This window comes from Salvelinus namaycush, chromosome 1 (assembly GCF_016432855.1).
Source record: "Salvelinus namaycush isolate Seneca chromosome 1, SaNama_1.0, whole genome shotgun sequence".
NCBI lineage: Eukaryota > Metazoa > Chordata > Actinopteri > Salmoniformes > Salmonidae > Salvelinus > Salvelinus namaycush.
This window is the reverse complement of record NC_052307.1, coordinates 77,587,880-77,600,221: the sequence shown is the minus strand read 5'-3', so window position 1 is coordinate 77,600,221 and position 12,342 is coordinate 77,587,880. Positions and strand designations below refer to the sequence as shown.

At 41.8% G+C, this 12,342-nt stretch overlaps 1 protein-coding gene across 2 annotated transcripts in view; it reads right to left on the bottom strand.

The window, feature by feature from the left end:
* Window positions 1-12,342, bottom strand: part of LOC120049334 (RNA-binding protein with multiple splicing 2-like) — a 21,766-nt gene extending 9,424 nt beyond the window's left edge. Inside the window, exons 1-8 of one of the 2 annotated variants that reach the window (XM_038995587.1) lie at window positions 11,916-12,342; window positions 8,540-8,617; window positions 7,118-7,156; window positions 6,596-6,658; window positions 5,231-5,381; window positions 4,396-4,544; window positions 2,110-2,182; window positions 974-2,001 (exon numbers count right to left, since the gene is read on the bottom strand). In XM_038995587.1, the coding sequence (XP_038851515.1) occupies window positions 2,117-2,182; window positions 4,396-4,544; window positions 5,231-5,381; window positions 6,596-6,658; window positions 7,118-7,156; window positions 8,540-8,617; window positions 11,916-11,975 (606 nt within the window). In that variant the 5' untranslated portion in view covers window positions 11,976-12,342 and the 3' untranslated portion in view covers window positions 974-2,001; window positions 2,110-2,116. Of the gene's footprint in view, window positions 1-973; window positions 2,002-2,109; window positions 2,183-4,395; window positions 4,545-5,230; window positions 5,382-6,595; window positions 6,659-7,117; window positions 7,157-8,539; window positions 8,618-11,915 lie in introns of those variants that run through there. The other variant, XM_038995593.1, reaches the window with a different exon arrangement.

Genomic DNA, 12,342 nt, shown 5'->3' with positions numbered 1-12,342 from the left:
TTTTGAATGACCAAACATAATTCTGTTCATTGCTCACTGATTACATTGACTTGGAAAGATTTTATTGTAGGATGTTTGACCTGCTCTACCTTTTACTTCCAGATTTGGTTGGTGCCGAAGCACCCATCTGTCCTTAATCCATAGCGTGCATGATGTCACAGCAGGCGTCATCGATATCCTGTCAAATCAAATCTTGCATCAAAGCACAGGTCTTATGCCCGTCCTGTTTTCCTGAAGGTCAAGCTACGGATTCTTTGCTTTTTATCAACTCTGAATGTTCAAACAGAATTAAATCACAAACCACATCCAAGGTTGTGTACAGTATGCTGCTGAAATCATTGTTTCACCCATGAGACAACTATTGTCATTAGAGCAAGAGTGCCTACAACCAATAATTGTATTGACTGAACAGGCCAGGAAAGGCAGTTTGGTACTCTTATTTCTACCCCATGTGGATTAGTTTGTGTTGACAAGTCAGCATCTTTGCTTTAACGTCAAATGATTTCATTGTCTTAGTTTATATTTCAAATGATATATCTAGCCTTCCTGGGGTCCAGAAAGTATTAACTAGTCATTAGCCAAAATTGTATTGAATACTGTAATAAATGCTTATTCTGGCCACAAAACAGACCATGAAAATGGACAGAACCCCAGCAGTGCATCACCCAATGTAAATAAGCAGCTGGTTCTATTGAAAATGGCCACTTAACAATCCCTTGAGAAGCCATCATGCTTGGTTGGGCAGAAACACATAACATCTTCAGAGGTTAGAGTGGGTGGTGTAGGTCAGCTCTACTGGTAATACAAAGAGACTAATACAACAGTATATTTAAAATGAATAATTGACCTGGAAACATCTGAAATGAGCTCTGATGTAGTGTAAAGTTTAGTCAAGTCAGCAAAACCATAGCTTACGCATAACACTCAAAGTACATGTATAGTTTAGACCTGGTTAATTCAATCAGAAAACAAATGCATTCACTTTGTTTAATTCATAAAACGGGAACATTTGTACATCTCATGTTCAGCAGATACAGAGAAACTTTTTCTAAACTGCAAACTTAAATTTCTCCATCCACCTAATCCTGCTAGGCCATTAAAAAATGGCTTCCAAAAGCAACCCCTTCATATTTGTAGTACAGTTTCACATTCTGAATAATCAACATTTTACAGCAATCAATTTCTTAGCAGTCCAAATGGCACATGGGCCACTGTTAGAATTCTTGAATATTTCAGTAGACCAAACAAAAACAAAATGCACTTTTTTAAAGTACTTACAGGATTATAGATCAAAATAACACCAAAACACAAAATACTCCTAAACAAACATACACGTTCATTATTTAGTAGCACAAAATGCATAAATATACATTAAACAAAAGTACAAAAATACTTGTACTTTGCATTTGCTCAAATATACTCTTTATAGACATTGATATTTTGGGAGAGACTGGGATTGTCAGAACCTAGGGGTGCATTCTACAAGGTCCATGCAAGAGGAGCCATCTACACAACAGTCCATCTTTCACAGGTAAGACCAGGAATACACAGGAAGCAAAGGGGATTCATCGTCTAGACTTCAGGTCCAGGTAAAGAGGCAACACAAGCACTAAGAAACACAAGGACACAGAACTCTGCTTTCTAATTCATGCCAAAAATACTTCAACATGCAATGACTGAGCTCTGAGCTCTCTAGGCCATAACCCAAGGAGTCGCTTTATAATGTACAACTTCAGAATGTTATTCTCTTCAGCAAATAATGACCTGTGGCGTTTACTTGGCTCACGTGAGGTTTGGAAGTGCTAAGGTGGTACCGGAATCATTGCCAAAAGGAATCAGCTCAATCTGTCAATGGCAAGGTTGTCAGTTCAGACCCCTCCAGAGAACATGAATAGGTCTGTAATGCACATTTGTCCATTAAATAAACCTGATTAAATTAATGACGAGCTCAGTTAAACCTCCCTTCAACTGGACGGAGAAGGTATGGTTCCCAAAATACATCTGAAGGGGGAAATTGGACAACAAAAGTCAATTTCAATCATTTTAATGTAATCCATATTGTATGTTCTGAAAAACCTTTGATGAAAGCACTTGTATAAAGATACTCACTAAATATCTAACAGAACTGCCGGGACTTCCATCCTGGCTGGTTAGTTTCAGATGGAGTAGGGTACCAGCGCATCTAGAGAGATCAAAGAAACCATAGTCAGACAAAATAACAATTGATCACATCCTGTGAGATTTCCCAACAGGAGGAATGTAGGAAACAAGACTTTAGACAGAAAGGGAAAGAAATTAACATTATCCTAATTGTGGACTGAAGTCTTGTCACCTATTGAAAAGCTCTAAAAGGATAACACATTTAAGAGATGTGGATGAACTGTCCCTTTAAGCACTGGTCATTCAAAGACCATAGGAATGTGGGTCATAGCTGCCCTATGACAATGAACAGTATCGTAACACGACATTCATGGAAATGAGACAAGCAAGCTATTCCATGTGTTCAACATTTCCATCTTAAAAGCAACTGATTGACAACTACCTTTCCATACCTCTGGTCCAACTAGTTTGGTTGGACTAAATGAGGTCAAACGGGTACCCCATGACAGTACAAATTGACAGGAACAACAGTTCATACTTTGTATACGAGTTATTGCCTTAGGACTTCAAACAAAAGACAACTGAAATTTGACCACGACAGGGTGAACTACCGGTAAATGTAAGGTAAGCTTTGGTTTTAGAGACTTACAATTCATTGGTGGTTTGGCAACTACACGAAGTTCAGTGTATTTCCTCATTCATTCGACGGAGGAGTGTTGGCGGTGGCAAATTCAGAGCATTTGAGGGATCTTTCATCAGATGGCAATTAGGAACTCTCCTCTCCATTTCAAACAGAAAAGCTTCTGTTCCAATCAAGGACGTGGACAGTAAATTATCACCGCCAAAGAAGGTCGTCAAGACCGACAGTTTTCTCCCAGTAAATACCACACATTTCTGAGGTTGTTTTATCCAATGAAAAACACAATCGCTGCCCATTTCACAGGGTAACACTCCACCATGTTCATACATTACACAAGTGAGCTTGGCGCTGAACTTCAAATGACCCGTGGCAGAAAGTTTCCATTATTCTTGCCGGGCCGGACTACTGCAGTGTAGCCCATTGTACCATAACACCAGCACTTAGACAGCAATTAGCTAGCAATGGCAGGACTTCAGTGTTTCCTGCCTCAGTTTGCAGTGAGAGCATTCCTACAGCACACCGATGGAAAGGCTGGTTGAAGGGTCCTATAGCTGGCTTCTTTATCATGGGCTAGTTTCCTCACAAGAGTCTCACTTGAAGGGAGAAGCAGTGGTGGAATTGAGGGGGAACCCATTTAGAACAGGTTCACGTTCAACAGGGGACAACATTGTTGAAGGTTCGGATAGAAAAATATAAAGAATAAACATGTCTCTGACATCTAGCCGAATTACATCTGTTCATTTTATTTCTAGCTGCAACATTTCAATGCTTTCCTACAGATTGTGGCCCCTGGATTCCAGGTATAAACTGTGTGGCCGGCGATACGTCCATCAGTCTGTCCCCAGACCTCCCTACTTGGGTAGTCCTGAGTCAAGTCCATTTCCACCACTGGGTAGGAGTGTCCTCCATAGATTTAGAAAAGGTAATTTAATATGATCTCTATGGACGCCTCTCCCTAATGGCCCTACAGTGTGAGGCTGGATACAGACTTAACAGGAAGGAAGTGAACTCTGAAGGTGGGGATGCATTAAAGCCTCCAGTCACACTTGCAGCTTTCAGGCCCAGACACCTAGGAAGCAGTAGGGCTCTTCCCTGGTGAGAATCAATGAGGGGCTGTGAGGACATGCTACTAGTGTAGAGAACAGAGAAGGGGATGCTACTAGTGTAGAGAACAGAGAAGGGGATGCTACTAGTGTAGAGAACAGAGAAGGGGATGCTACTAGTTCAGTGAGTCAGAAATAACTTCCTCTGTGGTATAAGTCGCTTTGAAGCTTAACAGAGCGTTAAAGGTAGACTATACAATATTATACACAGCGGGGCAATTTCCTGTTCACAGAAAACAAAATTCAGATCTGCCAAGGCTGCAACTAACAGCTCATCCCAGTGGACATGCCTCAAGGAAGTGTGTAAAAGAGCCAAAAGTTCTGTTGGGGTGACTTCCCACTTGCAGACGTCAATGCCAACGTGTTTGATGGCGTTGTATTGCTGAGTCGACCTTTAAGGATGGCGGCAAGGCATTGAATTGGCACTGGGCTAATGAGTCTGAGAGGATGTCAAGAGCACAAGGGCGGGCCTATTGGCTTCCATTCTTACTGAACTACAGTGAGTGGAGAGATGGAAGGATAAAAGGGAAGAGAGACCGGTTGGTCCCGTACCTGGGCGTGGAGGGCTGCAGCAGCAGCAGCTGCCGCTGGATAGGCGAAGGCGCCGTGAGGGAGCCCGGGAGTCAGCTCCGTGGTGTACAGGGGGTACGGGGTCCACGTGTCCGGGGACGCTGGAATTAATGCTGCCCCCGTCATGTCATCTGGAAACATGCAGGAGGTAAAAGGGCCGAGAAAACATTACAATTATCTGTTCAAATGGCCCCATTGACATTATCAGTAGTGTTAACTGAATGAGCAGAAATAGACGTCAACTAGAACATAGCACTCAAAACCCTACGGAATCCTCTATACAGTACATGAACTGTAAAGTTAAAGTAGGAACGTCATCATTGTCTTGCTTTCCTCTGTGTGAATATTCCTGATAAAAAGTATTTACTTTGGGCTGACTTAGTCGGCAAAGTTAAGCAATACAGTCATAACATTGTAGACCTTTAAGTGGAAACAATATAACTAAACCCGGTAGAAGTCATCCCAGTACCATTTAAACATCACTAAGGTCATTAACGCTAGGGTCATCCAGTGCCACCCCTCCCACCCAGGGGCAACAAGCAGGTGCCTGGGCAAGAGAGGGGGCACCTGCAGTCTAGGCCGAGTCAGGCTAGCACCATTACTGTAGAAAATCTGGATTGAAGAAAAAGTTTTATAAATTATCTCTACAGTCCGATGACTCATGCATGTGGCGGGTGAGTTAGTCTTCAGTTAGATTATTCCACCCAATTGTGGGGTTTACTGCAACGCGCCAAGCAAGAGAGAAGGCGGGAATAACTGGCACAGTGGTGAGAGTGTGGGTAGAGGCTAGTGGTGTTGTGAAGCCGTAACAACTTACATGGGTCCCGTGCAATGAAGTGAGCTCCTAGAGCAGGGTGGATATTAGTGGGATTCGGTGTGCCCATCAGCTTACTCTTTGCCATCTTCGTGTTGGCTTTAGCAAACTCTAACCGCAGGGTCTGGGGGCACTCTGGGTCAAAACGGATGCCCTGAGAGGAGAGACGGGACGGGGACACAGTATTGTAAAGGTGGCCTAGGTGAGTCTAGGCCTAGGGCAAGTGTCAACAGCCTTACATGACCCCCTCTCCATTGGCCCCACTCCAATACTTGTCCAAAGCATATTTTTTCCCCCCACCTTCATTAAGGTTACCACTGATCTTATACGTGACTGGATAAGAAAACTTAAGTTTCCCTTTTGTCTTGACCAATCCAACCGCATCAGATCAGTGACAACATCAAAGAGGAAAAGGATGCATGCTTTTTTAAAGTAGTCTCACAGGGCACTAGTAGTCTCCTCTCCATGACTACTTAAGGACACATGGTTTGGATAGGTACTCAGCACATTACTTCCACCATATTGAGCCCTTTCATGATGGAGAGAAGGAAACGAGGAGAGGAAGCTGTGAAAGACTTGGCCTTGGATGTGGTTGACCCTGGTTGTGTTTCTGTGCCCTAAGCATTGTGCCCACATGCAGGTGAGTATGTTGGTGTGTGTGAGTGCGAGACTGCTTACGTGGCTACAGGCTGTGATGTTCCTATAAGGAAGACTATGCTATGAGAGCTGTGTTAGATACAGCCAATGTGGCTACGTAGTGACAGAATAAGAAGTTATATTACAGAAGGTGTTCAAAACACTACCAATGTAGCTCTATAATTATATGGCTAAGCAGTGATATGCAAATTAGGAGAGCTATAACGTATTACGAAAGATGTGTCCAATTATACCAAAGTTAGCTACCGTAAGTCTACAGGATTCTGGTCTCTGTTTCCAAAAATGGCCCTGCCCTTGAATTGTAAGAGACAAAATGTTTTGTTTGAGTGAGCAGAGGAACTCCGTTAGCCCAGCAGTGAACCCCCAACCATACCTCATAGGTTAGAAACAGGACAGAAGAGATTGAGTCAAAAATGTAGCGTAACTCTTTAACTTAAAGCCTGCATTATTACAGTTCTGTTTGGTATGACTTGATTACATCATGATTGTGTATGCCACCTTTAGGCCTAATCTTCTAATGATAGAAGACTTTGTAAAAGGCTTATACCACGTTATAAAGCACAATGCAGGCTTCACTTAAAGCATTAGCATGTAGCTAAATACCACAGAAAGAAACACATTTTGGGGCAAAATCCTTGTGTTCAGGGAGGATGAAGACACTGCAACTATTCACGGCTACTGTCAAAACGGTCCGCCTGGTCTGATGCTTACGTTTAATGCGTTTTTGGCAGCTTCGGCTCCAGTCCGATTGTCAAAGGTGACAAACCCAACTGGCTGGAAGAGAGGAGAGAACACTGAGACAAAGGGCCCCTAATGTCCACCTCAACAGGTTAGCACAGGAACATTGCCCAAGTACACTTCAGGTAAATGGTCAGAATACAATGGGACTGAATCATGAATGCATTAGACAAGGCGAGCGTAGATGGATCACATAAGTAAATAACCTTTTCAATAAGTTTGAAAACAATTCACAACAGAAACTAAAACACATACAGGTTTAATATTTTAAGATAAACGCATGGCAACTGCATGGGGAAGGTTGTTTCCTATTGAACAATTATTAACTAGACCAATGTTAGCAATCCTACGTTAATTAGCCACAAACCACTTTTTGATTACCAAAATGGTGGTAGGAAAACTGAACAATGCCACTCTCCATCCAAGGTGTACTCCTCATATAGCCCTCATTCGGGGGCCATGAGTCCCCTACAGTAATAACAGAAAGCATCTCACCTGTTTTGAAGTCAACTTAATCAGTGAACCCTCGTAACCCTGTAAGAAGAAAAGACATCCAATTAACAACGATGAAGTCACATGCAGGAAGCCAGACATGCACTCCACTCAGATATGTTGAAAAAAGAAAATGGAGAAATCCACAGACCTGTAATTAGGTATTTGTCTCATTTTAAAGGAAACCATTATTTTTACTCTGTAGGTCCAACTATTTAATGTTAACTGATGCTCCAGCCTTCTCCTGAACTAATCCGTTTGTTGACAACTTTCAACCAACTTCATAGGCTGTTCAACAACCAGTGAATTACTCATGTGAATCATTCTTAGTCCTTTTAAATGGGCCAAGAAATCTTTGGTTTGGATGTCAGTATGAGTCAGATTCCTGGGGAATGTAGGGGATTTTAGCCTGACTGGTATTGATGGATGAGAAGTCTTCTAATCCTGATATACAGACATGGGGAAACTAAACAACTTAAGACGATGCGAGGTTCGGAGAGTCAGAGTCCAGTCAGGAAATGCAAACCACCTTCAACAGAAATGGAACATTAAATGCATACAACTAATAACAGAGGCAGCTGAATCCCATCTACTTTGCTTCATACAAATCACTAAAAAGCATGTGGGCCTGTGTTTTTTCAACAACCTGTCTACCATATCTTTGCGTGTAGAAAAAGCAAGCTGGAAGGGTTGGGAGGTCCTTTGCCAAAATAAAGCTTCAGATCCAATATACAGAATGATACAACAGCAGATAGGCTGGCTATAGTCTATACTATGACAAACGATATATCCAATGGAATCTAAATCTATGAAAACAGACCGGTTTCAGTGATTTCATAGAACTGCTTTGAAAGCTTGGCCTGAATCACACATGAAAGGAAATGGAAGAATCCTAATCTTCCTGACCTGGAGGGGAGTTGGGTCACCGGGATAGTTGGCCAATAGCAGTGCTATTCATTTACACATTCCACAAGACCATCCATGTGAGGGATACCACTTCCATTTTGGTCAGGGAGGGGGGTTAATGAAACTATACATGTTGATTAATAATATACAATGTAGTGTAGATGAACAGTGATGTAGCATTACTACTTTCAATATTTCTTGAGTCCTCTGTGGTATTGTAAGATGATAATCACAATATATAATTAACCATATGGGCAGTTGATTTTGTAAAAACGTCAAAGGTAGCTACATTGGCACCCGATGAAGCTGTCCGTTAAAACGTTCTGTTACAAAGACAATACTACTGATATGTATTTTGTTTATTCTCATTGTGAAATGTTTTAATATAAAAATGCAGGGAATTAGAACAGAAGAGCCAATGACAGGAGTGGACTGTCTCCCGTCTCCGTTGCAGTGGACAATGAGTTAAATATGGATGCCAAATTCTTCCATCGCCTCGGAAATTAATCTCATGCTTACCTTAAATGGTCTGAACAACAGATACAGTTCACGAGGTTTGATATCCACCGGCAGGCCACTAACAAAAAGTGTTCGTACCTGGAAAACAAAACAGTATAGAGTATCTCCAGGGACCCGTTTTTTCAAAAGTTATCGATCCGGATTTCGCCTATCGGACAGGGTTAAATGCATAGAAACGGAATGAATAGAATGGACTAATCAGCATTCTATATCTGGGCATTTAATGCGATCCGATAGGTGAAATACGGCTATATATATATATATATATATCTTGAAAAATCTTCTAGAGCATAGGATTCAAATGCCATTTATTTGATAGGAAAACCCATATTTTGACATTAATAGAATCAAGCATGACAATTAGAAGACTATGGAAACGTGGTCCTGTACAGTTCAGTTGGTAGAGCATGGCGCTTGAAACGGGTCACCCATACATTAAATATCAGGCACGCATGACAGTCACTTTGGATAAAGGCGTCTGCTAAATGGCGTAATGCATTCATGCATATATGAATCGTGTCTGAAGGACATATTCAATGGCCAGGTTCTACTCGTTTACATATTATGGGATATCGTGCACACAACCTTCCCCCTGAAAATGGAGCACCATCTTGATTTGAAGAATTAGCGGAATCAGGTGTTACTGCTTGGCTAAAACAAAAACCTGCAAACAGAAGGTCGTCGGCAGGGGAGGATTGTCCACCTCTGATGCAGTATGAAAAATCAACACTAATTCTAAATGTCTCTGTGCTGGACAAATGACAGTTCCTACATTCATCTCCTATCAGACTAACCTATTCCTAGTTGACTGAATAAAGATCAATACCACTTGCTTACATGCTGACCACACTGGTCACGTGCGCGAGCGTTGCAAAATAAATTCACACACGTTATTCAATCATTGCAAGAACACTGCGCAGAATGCGCCTCAAGTCCTGCCACTCCCATCTCCTCATTGGTTTTTAGAAGCATATACCCACGTGCCTTCTCATTGGTTTTTAACATATGCCCACATGGGTGATTGAAATATGAACTGAGGTCGGTTGTGGTAATGCACCTTATGAAAGTTAGCTGCCAATCGCCATATAAAGTCCAAAGAAAAAAAGAAGCCTGGAAGGAGGAGAGATGACTAGAAATGATTCGGTTGACCGTTTTATGTGTGGATTGTCAGAGTAGAGGACCTTGTGCATTTCAGGTAAAATAACTCCATGTTTATATCCCAGGACAAATTAGCTAGCAACAGCAAGCTAGCTTGCCATAAATGTTTAATGCTTTTCAACCTGTCCCCAAATTAATATAATTGGTTCAGAGTTTGTTTTGCTATTTCAACCTGTGCGTTGTGATCGCATTTGGAGTGGTGGGACAAATCAATTTGCAACACTACTCTACCTGGTACCATACCACAACACCTCAATGACTAGGATACTGTCCCTCTACAAGCCCCCCCAGATGTCAGCCCAAATCCTTGAACATGCAGTATAAAAAACAAAAGGATGTACTATGGCGACAAACACCACCTAAATTGTGAGGACTGGAGGAATGTCAAATTTGAGACCATCTAAGTACAAAGTAGTGATGTGCAGCCCCTCATGACTCAGGCTGCGTTTACACAGGCTGCCCAAATCTAAAAAAAGGTCCACTAAATTATGTTTATACATCAGATATTTTTCAGAGGTGGTCTGATTGGTCAAAAGAACAATACATTTTAAAAAAATAATCAGAATTGGGCTGCCTGTGTAAATGCAGCCATTATTTAGTGAGGGGGAAAGGGTTGGATTTCCACATGCAAATTCAACAAACATGGGCCTGTAATGTTGTCCATTGGATCCTGCAGTGGCTGAGGAAATAAACAGGCCTACAGAAGGGCCATTGGGTCCCACTCTGTGGGGAGGCCCGTGCAGCACAATGGACTGCCAGAGGAACAGCAGCGGACAACAGTGCACAGTGTGACACCATTTCCTTCCTTTGACCCGCGCCTGCGAACCACAGCCCGGCTCCAACATTTCAGGTGATCCGGCGACAGAACTCGCATGCAAGTTTAAAGCACGTACTGTAAGCCACATCCCATCTAGACAAATTCATTGGACTAATTAGAAAATCTGACTAGGGAATAGAAGATAAGCTTCACTGTAAACAGATTTCATGTAATGATTTTAATTGGATTAAACTCAGAACAATATGGTTTCTTGGACAATTGTGAATGTTGAAGGTTAATAAAAAAAATGCATCAAGTGTGTGTAGGCCTAAATAATACAAGGCAATAAAACCATACCTAAAGGAATAGGGCGGAAATCTGGATCAAAATTAAATAAGTGATTGGGATAAAGACTCGCGAGTGGCGCAGCGGTCTTAGGCACTGCATCTCGGTGCTAGAGGCATCACTACAGACCCCGGGGTTCAATCCCGGGGTGCATCACAACCGGCCGTGATTGGGAGTCCCATAGGGCAGCTCACAATTGGCCCAGCATCTTCCGGGTTATTAGGGGAGGGTTTGGCCGGGGTAGGCAGTCATTGTAAAATAAGAATGTTCTTAACTGACTTGCTTAGTTAAATACAAATAAATTAAATTGAGTCATTTTGGCAATTCATCAATCCACTTGCTGTAGGCCTACAGAAGAAATGTTAAAAATTACACTGCAAGATTAAAAATACATTTAACATTTCTTTACTGACCACAGATCAGATAAGGATCGGAAATGTGTATTATGGCATAAAGAGTCTCAGGTTCTGTTAGGTGCCGATCGTGTGAGATGAAGTTGATCCGCAGTATATGAAATTAGGTGGGTCTGTCCATACTGCGACAGGACAGAAACCTGAAATTCTTAGGCCTAGTGTGGATTTGAAAAATGAATGTTAAAAGTATAACCTATAGATCTACAATTGTAATTTTATAGATTTGGGAGTTTAAAAGCAAATAAAATCGTGAAATTCAGCACAAATGTCATTGCAATTAGGCTATAGTCTAAACCAATATTTCACATGGCCATAACAACAATCTACTGTAGGCCTAATTTAAAGACAGCAAGTCTCGCAAAAAAAATTAAATACACAATCCTGTGTTACTTGCGATCACAAAATGTAAACGTCCATTTATAAAAACGGAGGCACACCCTTTTCAGAGATTCCAATGGACTCGAACGACTTTGTTTAAAAAACCATACCTAAAAAGGGAACGTCACATTCACACCCTTATTCTCGTGCAATGGGCTTTGAATCAGTTGATCATTAATTAGCCTACAATTTTGGGGAGCAAAACTATTTGCAGGCTACTCTACATCTCTTCCAGACTAGACTTCGTAGCCACGCTCACAACCGGTTCCAAACAAAGACATTATGATACAGAACTTTTGACAACAAAAAGAGACCATATTCTTACCTCCTCTTCTATGGAAACGTTATTCGTCTCGGAATCAGACTTCAGACTTGTGATAGACATGTTGAGGTTTACTTCAGCGTCAGTTAGAAGAAATGTGAAGTTCAGAGTATTTTCCAAGTGCGCTTGTGGTTGAATAAGTCTTGGTGGCGTTTAGACTTCAAGAAAGATGTGCCGAGGTGAGTTCGTGGTGTAGCCGAGGTATCCAAAGATGTATTGCGAGAGATAATCATTCATAAAAATAAACTTAAGGTGGATAAGTGCAGTGTGAAGGTGCGACAGTGGGAAAGAAGTGCTCGAATGCACCTCTGCTCACATCAATTGCGTTTGGTTGGGGAATCTGGTGGGAGAACAAGTAAACTTTTTCAGTGGAGCGCGTCTCCGCGGTCGTTCCCCTGTTTTGCAATTAGGTCATCAATTATGTTCCAGC